The sequence below is a fragment of the Diceros bicornis genome, chromosome 1, assembly GCF_020826845.1.
Source record: "Diceros bicornis minor isolate mBicDic1 chromosome 1, mDicBic1.mat.cur, whole genome shotgun sequence".
In the NCBI taxonomy this organism is placed as follows: domain Eukaryota; kingdom Metazoa; phylum Chordata; class Mammalia; order Perissodactyla; family Rhinocerotidae; genus Diceros; species Diceros bicornis.
This window is the reverse complement of record NC_080740.1, coordinates 92,724,815-92,737,448: the sequence shown is the minus strand read 5'-3', so window position 1 is coordinate 92,737,448 and position 12,634 is coordinate 92,724,815. Positions and strand designations below refer to the sequence as shown.

The 12,634-nt window shown below is 49.3% G+C and overlaps 1 protein-coding gene across 1 annotated transcript in view; it reads right to left on the bottom strand.

The window, feature by feature from the left end:
* Positions 1-4,021: 4,021 nt before the first annotated feature.
* Positions 4,022-12,634, bottom strand: part of MAML1 (mastermind like transcriptional coactivator 1) — a 43,798-nt gene continuing 35,185 nt past the window's right edge. The window contains exons 3-5 of the mRNA XM_058547810.1: positions 11,602-11,841; positions 10,001-10,097; positions 4,022-7,552 (exon numbers count right to left, since the gene is read on the bottom strand). Of these exons, the coding sequence (XP_058403793.1) occupies positions 6,573-7,552; positions 10,001-10,097; positions 11,602-11,841 (1,317 nt within the window). The 3' untranslated portion in view covers positions 4,022-6,572. The remainder of the gene's footprint in view (positions 7,553-10,000; positions 10,098-11,601; positions 11,842-12,634) is intronic.

Here is a 12,634-nt window from a genome sequence, read left to right as displayed (position 1 = left end):
ATTCCCACCAACAGTACACAAGGGTTCCACTTCTCCACATCCCTGCCAACACTTTTTTGTCTTTCCTTCCATGGTTCCTATAATTACTCCTTCCTTTATACTTCTCGGAGGCCTAGGATATTGCATTCCCTTCTCCAGTATCCTATCCAAGTATCACCACACTGAAAGTCTTTTAACTACAGCATGCCAGCGGCTCTCCCTGCCCCATGGTCATCAGTGATGGGGCTCCTGTTGCTGGGCAGCTGGCAATAACCCAGCACTAACCTCCCAGTGCAGAGCCGGCTCAGGCAGCACTCCCCGCTCCAACTGTCCGAGGTTGGCTTCTCCAGAAAGGGTTCAGCACACAAGGACCACCACCTGTGAGTGTGCAAGGGCGCCTGGACTGGGCAAAGGGCAGTTGAACCGAGATGCAGTTACAACAGAGGCCTCAGACGATCCCTCATGTACCGTGGAGCTGGGTGGTCCTTTGGAGATGTCCCAAACTGAGGAAAGGCGCTTGGCCTTTGTACTCCCATATTGACCTGTCTCCAGATGTGGGCTGCCCCTGGGAAGGTGGCATAGCCGTGGGCAAGGCAGCTCCCTTCCACTGAAGGCAATTCCCAGAGATTCAGCTGTGAGCCGGCAGCAGCCAACTTCCTGGCACATGGGGGAAGGAGTCCCTCGGTCCTGAAGGGGCAGCAGGCTCACACCCTGTCAGGAGAGGAGCGCTGTTCTCTTGCTCTGGTCTTCCTATAATGCCATGGGGTGGCTATAATCCCATGGGATGGCTATAATTCCATGGGATGGATGGATGGAGAGGGGAGCCAACAGAGTAGGTGGGGTAGGATTGGTTCAATGGAAGGAATGAGAGGCAGCTGCAGAGTTTAAGAAAAGCGTCTTTTACTGCACAAGCAAGTATCAAAAAGAAGAAATGGCATCGGGGGGAGATATAACAAAGCAGATCTGGATTTTCTCACTACTCGAGGACTAGGACTCCCTTGGGCCTCCCGCTCTGAGGGTGACACGACAGAGTAGGAAGGACAGCAATGTCTGCAGCTCTCGACTTTGAAGGTGACTATGTGGTTGGGCTCTGCCTGAGCTGGAGAAAAGAACTTGGGTGCTTGTGAAAGCATGGAACCAATCTAGAACCTCACAATTCACGATGAGACGTGTTGATGTCAGCAGCAATAAACCCAAAGGCGTCCAGCAAGCACTCATCCTGGCTGCGTCAAGTGGAGCTAGATCCTTCAGGACTTATAAGGAATATATAATTCCAGCTTTTCTTTCCACAACCTTGGAAAGTTCTGCTTTCCAGATAGAAAGACACATGAGCCTTCTGCATGGACTCCGTGCGACGACCTAACAGCGGCTCCTGCTCCTTCCGCACTCATCCGGACAAGACCTGTTGCCTGCAGTGGTGAAGTCTTCCAACTCAGCCACATTGCACAGAACAGGGAATTCGGCACCACCCCACCCCAGCCCCCTACCCCGCTCAGGCACTGATGTATTTGTTGTCCTGTTTTTGCAGTAGACAGCATCTCTTTTCCCTCATGTAGGTTGCCCCTCTCAGAGACTACATTCCAGGACATTGATATCGAGGTGGATCCATGAATCCTGTCCTTGTCACGCTGGTTTCCAGTTGGGTGAGAGTCTTAAGTTATTTTTCCAACCTTCATGAAATGGTCTGCATGCACTGACTGGAGTCTGCAGCCCAGCTTATTGCAACCATTCAGAGAGCAAATTATCTGTGAAACGTAAGCACAGCCAATCTGAAAAGTGGCAGGTGCATTACCAGCTTGAGGACAAAAGAAGAAAAGTCCAGTAAGGCAAATTTATCCCATGTGCAGAAAGGCAGATCTGTTTCCAAGACATCGCCCACCACTGCTTGTGCTGGCCCCGGGGTGCCTGGAACTTTTAGCTGAGTTCAGCCACTAGCCTTGCACCAAGTTCACAGGCAACCACCATTTTGCATCTTTCAACAGCTTTACAGCCACATTGCCACTTCCAGGCCCTCATCAGCTGGCTGGCCTTAAGGCTGCATTATTGACAGTGCTGCTAACGATGGCAGGGGCAGTCCAACCCCAGGGTTAAATGTGGGACCCAGTCTTACCTTGGGCGTCTCCTGGGACCAGGCTGGCAGAGGCCCTGGGGTAGTGCAGGCCCTCACTGCAGACACTGCTGTGCTCAAGGCACCCAGTGGAGGGGCAAGGGCCCACTCCCCAACTACATGCAACAGCATGTCCTTTGTGTTTTACTTTAACATGCTGGCATCTGTTAATTCTGCCTCCTCAGTGTTCCTCCCGCTAATAGCATCCCTCTTCCTTTTGGGAACTTCCTCTCCCACCCTTGCGGCAGTGAACTGCTCTTTCCCTGAGCTCTGGTGGCTCCTTTCCAGCACTCGGCCTCAGTTAAACGTCTCCTTAGAGGGGCCTGCCCTGACCACCATATCTAAAGTCATCTCCCGGCTCTCCTCAGCCCCAGTGCCCTCCATCTCCTCACCCTGCTTTTGTTTCTTCTCGACACTTACCACTCCAAAATCATCTTGACCTGTCTACGATGGCTCCTTCACACGAGACTGCAGGCTCCCGGGAACAGGGCCGAGCCCTCCTATACCACTGCTCTATCCCTGATACTAGTGCAATGCCGGCCATGGCAGGTGCTCCATAAACATTTGGCAAGTAAACTGCCTCCATCACCCCAAGAGCCTGGCTGGAGACCTGCAAGAAGCAAGTGGTGGCAGCACTTCAGAGATGGGAACCGCCTGGCTCTCGCCCCTCCTAAGGCCTGGCTGTTTAGTGCCTCCTTTGATCTGAGAGCTACCCGCCAACCTCAAGAACGGGCTGGAAGCAGGAATTTTTAGGGTTTTATTAGGCACATTTCTTTTCTATTGGCTGAAAACATGAAGCCCAACAAAACCATCATTCCAAGTTGCTTCATAAATACTTAAAATAACTGTATCATATCTCATCAGATCCAAGTACTACCAGTGACTTCAAGCCATTCTCTCTGACAGCTATTTAGATTCTCCTAGTTTTCTGCAGTCATCAAGAGTGCTACTATGAACACCTCTGTGCTATGACCTTTTTTCTGCACCAAGAATTATTTTCAAGGATGGCTTCTCAGAGTTGGAATTGTTGGGTTGGACAGATGGCATTAAAATTTTAAGAAGCTTGATACCTTCTTTAAAATTTCTTCCCACAAAAAGTTGTACAGCGGCCTGCCTCTCCACTCTGCAACCAGCAGAGCATCATTCATCTTTATTCCTCCGATGGGCAGACTCATCTCATTTTCGTTCTAATTTGTGCTTCTTTGATCACTGGTGAGGGTGAACCCCCCCCTTTCTGTGCATTCTCAGCCAAGACTTCATGGGGTGGTCTTAAGAGTTTTTTCCTTCCCTGTGCTTTCTATACAAGGCTACATTCAGACTTCATTCGAGTAATCAAAGTTAATTCTATCATAGGGCAGTTTTCCTCGCCTGGCCTCCTGGAAGGCTGCTCTTCCCCACCCTTGTAGGCACTCTGGCTTCTCCAGGTCTGAGCCGCTGCTAGCCCATGGTCACCGAGGAAATCTACTTTCCAGGCTCCCCGGGGTGGCTTCTGCCACCATCATCTGATGCCCCTACACAGTGTGACACTGACAGGACAGGGTGGGTGAATGCGTCAGAGCCAATGTTCTTACAATAAAAAAGGGAAACTAAACATGACCTGGAGAACTGCTTTGTGGGTAAACCTAAGAGCTTTAAGTAGAACATTTGAACTGCTGGGGACCTAAAGCATCCCTGAATTATCTGGCGCAACTTCCCTCACGTTAGACACAAGGACACAGGTGAGCCCGAGGGGGGGAGGCTGGTGGCCCTGAGCGATGTCAGTTCTCATGTCATATTTGTCATCACACAACACAAGTTACTCTGAGGTAAACCCCCCACCCCCACCCCTGCAATAAGAAAGCAGCTAAATCACAAAAGGAAACCAACCACCAGACAAAGCAGTCCCGTCGGCTCTACCTCCTCCCTGCAGGCAGGCCATGTGAAGTCAAGCACACGGGCGGTTTCCATACTAGCAAAATACTTTTATTATTTTATAATGATAAAACAAGGAAAGGAAAGATTTCTTTTTGGTGTATACCAGAGTTAGGGGAAGTAGAAGAATAAGGGGATTAATAGGATTTTTATGCACTTTGATAACAATAAAAAGTTAACAATATCAACTGTTTGCCATAAAACTTATCATAGCTCCCCCAAAACACATATATAAAAGATCATAGTTTTAAAATCTATAAAAGTAAAAAATATACAGTCAGAAGCTCTAACGCTTATTCCATCTTTAATAGAAAATTGTAAACATTTATTTACACAAAGCGGATGTGTTTAACAAAAGTCCGAGCACCCTTTTGAGTCATGGCTCCTGGAAGATGGGGATCTGCGCTAAAGCGGAGTCGTCTCCCCCCTTGACTACCCAAAAACCAGACTCATAAATAAAGCCACGGGCAGCTCCCTGGGGGACCCCAAGCATCACATTTTATTGCTCTGACACTGCAGCAAGTGGGAAGCCTGCTGTCTGTCTCGGCAGCCCCAGGACTAAGGCAAGGGCAGCCCTCCCCAGGAGGGGGAGGCACAGTGCCCCAGGACAGAGGTGAGCAGCAGTCAGAGGGAGACCAGGAGAGGAACAAGGACCCATCACCAGCCTTCAGCCCGCTATTTTTGGTAGAAAACCTGCTGAAGTTACCTTCTTCCCCTTCAGATTGGGGAACTCACTCAGAGGGTGGAGTCTTCACTAGCTTAATGATTCATTCCCTTCTTTGAGAGCTAAATTCAGCATCTGGGGAAGGCCGGCAGGGTATTTAAAGAGGAAATGGCCCAAACACCACCTGTGGTGGCAAATGGCTACTAGAGAAGAGGATGTGAGGGCTTAAGTACCCCCATGAAAGGCACTGCTGGTGCAAAATAATTACCAAAGTGTGTACAACCCTTCACGGCCCCTCAAAGCCACTCAGGCTGGCCCCGTGAATATCTTCCTTGGCTCAATTCTTTACATATACTCCTTGAATTATCCCTTTTGAGGCTCTAGGGAAAACAAAATGGGGTTGGGGTTTCTCCAGAGACCACTCTACATATAAGCCACTCTTTTCAGTGTACTATTTTCTCTCCAACACCGTTTAAAAGGGTCTCACCCTGTGCTTAACCATTTTGCTTTTGTTATACCGAAGTGCTCTCTCTGTCTTCACTTTCTACAAACAGCCCACAGGTGATACTTTGCTTTGTGGACTCTCAGCTTAGGCAAGTCCATTAATTCATAGACCTTGAAAGAGAAATCCACTGGAATCTCTATAAAGGATGTATTAGTGTTATAAAGCAATTCTCTTTAAAAAGTGCAAGTCATCTGACGTGGGACTGGCAGAAGGAGTACAGCAGAGTGAACGCCTCCCCCAGCAAGGGCTGCGGCCTCCCTGCAAACAGGGCCACCTTTTTTTCTCCTTCCCTTAAGCCTTTCTGAGGATGGGATACCTTCCTCCCTATGATGCTACTGCTCCCTAAGGAATTCTAATGACTCTTTCTTTTCCCCTCCAATCTGGTAAATCATTGCCTTAAAGAGGGTTTCCATTTGGGCTGGAGAAAGAAGAGGCAGGAAGAAAGGACACGGGAATTGAAGACCGGGTGAAGGAAGACATCTGTGCATAACTCAACAACGATCACCTTTCTAACATGTTAAATATGTTTTCAGAGAAACTGCAAAAGGTGGGAAGTTACAACAAAAGAGGACATAGGAATCCCAAATATTCCATTTCAGCATTTAGCCTGGGGGCTGCCTGGGGTCCTGCTACCAATGCGGAGGAAGGGATTCCTCAGCTGGTCCTCGTAAATGCCAGCCTGGAAGAAGAACACTCTGGGAGGAGGAGGAGTTGCTGGAAAGACCACATCTGTGTCACTCGCTCTGCTATCTCACGGCATCCTGTTCCTTTTTGGCACATACAGTCCTTACGGAAATGATTTTCCACTGACCCTCCCTTTCCCCTGAAAGCTGAAAAAGAGCAGGAATAAAAAAGGCTCTTAATCAAAAGGAAACCCTAGGTTCCCAATGCCACTTAATCAATTTAAACCACCACCTATCCCAATCTGTTTTAAAACCTTTTTTAAACAAAATTTAATCTTTTCTATGCTACAAATTGTAAATAGTTCTGCTATATAAAGTTTCAATAGAAACCATCCCCAACATTGGGGCAAGTGGAGAAATCTTGGATCAAGTCAGCATGATAGGAGATTTTTATAAACCTGACATCATGGGGTTTCACTGTTGTTACTGTTGGGTTTTGGTATTTGGATAGAAAACCACCTGTAGAACCCTGTCCTGCTGTCCCAACACCAGGTAATGACGCCAGCAGAGGGGCGGGGGCCAGCCCGACGGACCACAACTGCTGGCTCAGAGACATGGGCCCAGAGGTCCTGGCCAGGGCCGGGCCTCAGCCTGAGGGCTCTGGCTCTACCCGCCCTGCTCCTCGGGGCCCTGTGCTTTTGGTCCAAAGTAGTTGCTTTTTATTGAATCTGAGAACAAAAATACAGGATGTATGAACACTGAAAACACCATAAATCCTGCTGTTTACTGAGGCCCTAAGAGGTCGTCCAAATCATTCATCCACTCCTCCGAAGTCCTGTTCTTCAGCAGGGAGTCGATCAGGTCGGCATCTCCAGCCATGTTGGCCAGCCCACTGCCACCCGGCTGCCCGCTGTAGGCAAAGGGCAGCTCCTGGCCCGAGGTCCGCACGGGGTAGGCTTGGGCACAGTGCAGCCCCGCCCGGCCGCCCATTGGTGGGGCGGGGCTCTGACTGAAGGCCCCCAGCTCAGGCCCAGCCGGGCTCAGGCCTGGCAAGCCCTGCTGCGGGGCTCCCTGGGGAGGTGCTGGGGCAGGGGCACCGGTCCTCTGCTGCGTGCTCACGGCGGGCAGCACGGACCCTGCTGCAGCTGCCGAGCTCATGGGGGCCATGGGCTGGCTAGGCATCGCCTGGGAGAACTGCGGGCTGGACATCTTCAGGTGGGCCTGCTGCATGTGGAAACTGGAGGCTGCAGTGAAGGGGCTTACGGTGTTGCTCCCTGGGGTCTGGCCACTCAGGTTTGGCATTCCCTGATGTTGCCATGAGGGATTCTGGCCTCCCATGGCCGCTGACACCCTTGGGACCTGTGGCTTAGTTAAAACAGAGTTCAGGGTCCCCTTACTGTGCTGTTGGGAGAGGCCAGAGCTCCCCAGAGAGTTCTGCCCATAGGCAGCTGAAACTGAGGTGTTCTGGCCCACACTGGCCTGCCGTGGAACGTGGGCATGTCCGTTGGTGGCCTGTGGTGGAGGCTGGGCAACTATCTGGGTTATGCCAGAGGCCATGCCATAGAGGCTGCTGTGCGGCATGCTTTGGGAGCCAGTGAACTGAGCCACACCTCGGTCCTGCTGGCCTGAGTTTGAGGGGAGAGAGGAAACCGAAGTGTGTCCAGGGCCCACCGGCATCAGATTCCTGGCTGAAGGGAACACTCGAGGACAGTTGGAATTAGATGGACCCAAGTTGTTCATGCCAGGCATGGCAGCAGAGGACCCTAGAAGACAGAGAAGATTCTGTCAATCAAGCTGGCATTTTTTTTTTTTTTTTTTGTGAGGAAGACTGTTCCTGAGCCAACATCTGTGCCAATCTTCCTCTATTTTTTTTATGTGGGACGCCACCACAGCCTGGCTTGATAAGCAGTATGTAGGTCCGCAACCAGGATCTGAACCTGCGAACCCTGGGCCACTGAAGCGGACAGTGCGAACTTAACCACTATGCCACTGGGCCGGGCCCAAGCTGGCATTTCTTGACCATCACTGTGGAGACACCTTCAAGACCCAAGCTGCAGCCACTATCCTAGGGGCATGAGGCAAAATCAGAACACCAGATATCTCATGGTCAATGAAACCTCAAGGAAGAGAGAGCCCTGGGGGCCAAAGAGGTAGCAGGTTTCCAAGAGGGTGGAATGGAAGCTGGTCTGGAGCAATGAGGAGATTAAGACAAGCACAGAGGAAGGGGCAAAGCCCCGGGGGAGGGAAAGTCAGTAGACTCATTCACCTTTCGTTTATTTATTTATTTTTCCCCCAAAGCCCCAGTAGATAGCTGTATGTCATAGTTGCACATCCTTCTAGCTGCTGTATGTGGGACGTGGCCCTAGCATGGCCTGAGAAGCGGTGCCTCAGTGCACGCCCGGGATCCAAACCCGGGCCGCCAGCAGCGGAGCGCACGCACCTAACCACTAAGCCACGGGGCTGGCTCATCGTTCACCTTTCAAAGGCCCACCCCATTTCTGCTCTGTGGTGGGCCCTGTGCTGGGTACTGGGGACTCCAAGATGGATCCAACCCAGGATCTGCCTTCAGGAGACAGAGAGTACATGTGGTGTGACAGGGTTCCCACAAAGGCTGGGCAGTGGGCGACCGAAGGCTCAATGCCTGAGAAGATTTGGAGGTTTCAGAGGGATGGTGACAAATACATTGGGTTTTAAAAGTAGAAGTTTAGTAATTAACAGTTCGGAACAACAGTAGTCTAGACAGAGAAAAGAATGTGTGCAAAGGCATGGAGTTATGAAAGGCAGTCTATGTGGGGACTCTGTGGCTGGGTTGTGGGGAGAACATCCAGGTGGTTAGAGCTAAGACTGAAGAGACAGTCTCGGTCAGATCCAGAACAGCTGTGGCTGCCACGTGAAGGAAAAGGCTACAAGGCCAAAGGGTCACTGGACTGCGACTGTGGTTTAGACTCTGCTGGGCAGGGCTGTTAAAATCACTTAGGTGAGGGGCTCCTACAATATGGCACTGTGGGGGTAAGAGAGGGGGAACGTGCGCTCCTATTCCTTACACCATTGACCGACAAGGTGGTCACGGGAGGGAGAAGTCTAGACTGACACAGGCAGATATTTACCAAGCACCTGCTCTGTTCTCGGGGAACCTGCTGTCTGGGGCTCTGCCTTAAGCAACGGATGCACGGTGACAATGCTAACTGAGATGAGTTTCAGTGGGTAGGAGAGTGATTGTTCCAGGGTCGGCCATAACTGAGTACTTTGTTTCTCTTCTCCCTCTCTCCACTAGCTCCTAAGTGGAAACTGGGTTGAGGAAAAGAGGAGAGCTGAAATAGTCTATTTCACTCTCACTGACAGTCCCCAGCAACGAGGAGGGATGAAGGCAGGAGAGCCAGCCGAGACCCAGGCTTCTGAGATGCCTGCAGACTTCAACTCCACAGTCCTGGTTAGCACACACATAAAACCCCATCTAGTCTCCTCCAGAACGCACAGCTGTGATGGGTCAGTTTCTCTGGGACACTTTATTGTGAGAGTCATTCACCAAGAAAAGGACAGGTTTTGAAGATATTCCAAGAAAAGCTAGGAAGGCAGGTACAGATAAGATTTTACTGCTCCTGTCAATTGAAATCTCTATGTATTTGTGGAGTGACAGCCTGAGCAACGGCAGCCAGGTTCCCCCGCATATCTGAGATGTGACAGCTAAGACCTCAGAGTACTTGCTGCCCTTTTCTGGTCAACTGTACACTGCTGATGCTGCCACCCGTGACACCAAAGTGAGCAAACAGGAAGAAAGAAAAGAAGCACAAGGCCACACAGCACATTAAGTCTCCCCTTATCTAGAAAATAGGAGAGGGTCATTTTTTGAGAAGACGTATAACGGCAGTAGCAAAGAACTTTCTTAAGAATTATAGAAACTGTTTCCTGTTGATAAGATATCCTCCAACTAGAAATGATTTTGCTTAAAAAGAATGTATAGCCAGGGACCCAGCCAAAGTACTTAGCCACAGTGGTCAGCCTCTATGACCCTCTTCTCCTGGCCTACGGGGTAACTTTAAACCTTAGAACTGCTCCTTAGGCAGAATGAAGTTTACATGAGCAAGTCAATCCATTGAGCACCTAGCATAAAGCTAGGCGGACAGCAGGAACTCAGTGTGAGTGGACAAGACCATTGCTCTGTCAGTGCCTGCCTTCCCTGCCCCCACTCCATCACCTTGGATGCCCCTCACCTGTGAACTGTCCAACCTGTTGTGGGAAGGTACTCTGTGTTGGGTCTTGGTACTGGGGTGGCGGGCGGGTCAGATGGCGCTGGAACTGCTGCTTCTCCTAGAAAATGCCAAGAACAACAGAACAAAACAATAAGACCCACTTAAAATAAAAACAGAGTTAGATTGGAGAAAAGTGGACTATCCAAGTTTGTTACTCATGGATGGACTCCTGTGGAGATAATGTTGGTGATCTCACTTGGGGGATTTTTAATAAAGAGTATGAAACAGAAGGATGGGGCAGATCTAAGGAACAATGATTTAAAATGAAGATGGTATTATCAGTTTAAAGAAACGGAGGGCAGATCAAGGAAATGCAAATCAAAGCCACAGTGATACACCACTCCACACCCACCAGGATGGCTAGAATCAAAAGACAACTACGTGTGTCGAGGACAGGGAGAAATGGGCACCCTCACACACTGCTGTGGGAATGTAAATGGGGCAGCTGCTTTGGAACACAGTCCGGCAGTTCCCCCAAAGTTAAACAGAGAGTTACCGTATGGCTCAGCAAGTCCACCCCTAGGTGGAACACTCACGAGAACTGAAAACCTATGTCCACAAAAAGGGGAAACAACCCAAATGTCTATCAACAGATGAATGGATAAATAAAACATAGCATATTCATACAACAAAATATTATTCATCCATAAAAAGGAGGGAAGTACTGATACATGCTACAACATGGCTGAACCTTGAATACATTTATATGAAATGTCCAGGATAGGCAAATCTATAGAGACAAAAAGTAGATTAGTGGTTGCCTAGGCCTGGAATGGGGCAATAACTTTAATGGGTATACGGTTTCCTTTTAGGTGATAAAATGTTCAAAATTGACGGCTGCACAACTCTGTGAATACACTAAAAACCATTGAATTGTACTCTTTAAATGGGTGAATTGTATGTCATATGAATTATATCCCAATGAACCTGCTATTTAAAAAAAATGGCAGAACTGAGGCAGTGTTGTGGGCTTCAAAGTCATCCTCAACCAACTTTATCCTCTGGGTAGCTAGCTCTTCTCTTATGTCTTAAAGATACAATTTAAAATCCTGAGAACTCTTGTAATCTTGGTGCCCGTATACTACACTTAGTGACCAAGTGGCTGAACTGTAGGACTGGGAAGGGATCTGTCAGTCCTGATTCTGGGACCCTAGGACCTCAGGGAGATCTTCATTTCCCTGCTTCACCTTCTGGCTTATAATAAACTTCACATTTACAACAAAGCTGGGTCCCACAGGTAACCAGCAGACCACTGGGCTTAGTGCTTTGGTAGCTCCCAACAAGGAACATGCAAAAAGATCCCTCACACACACAGTTTTAGCTACAGATTCTGCCTTCATTAATCCCCACTGAGTGATGTAAAGCTGCTTCTGACACAGGCCACCACTGTATGAAAAATGCCACGCTCCTGGAAAGGGGTTTAAAAGGGCAAAGCACTCTAACAGTGGACACGCAAATGAGCGCAAATCCACACACACACCATGGACTTGCAGCCACCTCGGTGACCTGTGAGGCAGGCAGAGGTGAGGGTGGTGGGGGTTTCTGTCCACCTTTCTCTTTACCTGTTCTGCCAGAAGGTGCTGCTGCCTTTGCAAGAACTGCTGTTGCTGCAAATGCTTTTGTTGCTGCTCCCTCTGTTTCTGCTGGTCCAAAAGCATTTGATGCTGCTTCATTACAGCTGCCTGCTGCTGGCTACTGAGATAGGGGGTGTTGCTGTGAGTGCTGGCCACGGACGCAGCGGGAGGCTGGGTTCCCACGCTGGCAGCCTGGGCTGGCACAGGGACGTTGGAAGGGTTCTGCTCCTGTCAACACAGATAAGGGGGTCTCAAGTCAGGTGGGACACGGTGAAGTCTATAAGCACTGATTAGAGCAAATGAGCTCCACCCAGTGAGAGCCTGGAGCAAGGCTCTCTCTTGAAGCTTCTGTTTCCCTGAAGACAACTCCAACCATCCTCCAGGGCTGGACCAGAGACCCAAAGAGTTAAGACCAGAGTACCCAGGCCCAGCAAAGAACAGTCACTGGCGGCATGTCACCATTGCTTCCTATGATTCATCAGCGGTAAAGGTGTGACTTCACATTTAAACTCGTATATTTGCAGACAACAGTTCCAGTAGGCAACTGTAGCTTAGAAATGCTCGCTCACTGGAACGTGTGAGTGCAGATGGGCCCCCAGAGAAGGAAGGCTCTGAGGGGCTCTGGTGGATGGAGACACTAAGTTCCACCTGTGCAAACCTTGGGTCCCTAGCCATGGGGCTGTCCCTGAGCCGCCTGGAACTGTATCGTTTGACCATGTGCGTACAGCATTTTCCTGAGAAGAGATTGGTTGGCTTTTGTCAGATACTATGCTCAAAAAATACTGCCTATCAATGAGAACTTTAATGGATATTCTCTATTAACACGTGGACCAAAAGTGAGAGGCATGTCAAAGGTTATCACAATATTATCCCAACACCATTACTTACATTTTTTAAAAAAAGGGAAAATTTAACTCAAAACAGGAAAAAGGTAAAAAGCAATTATCACTTAAACAAGTTCAACTTTCTGAGCTCTTTTCTAGTCCTTATTCATTTGTATATTTAATCTTTACAAGAGTCT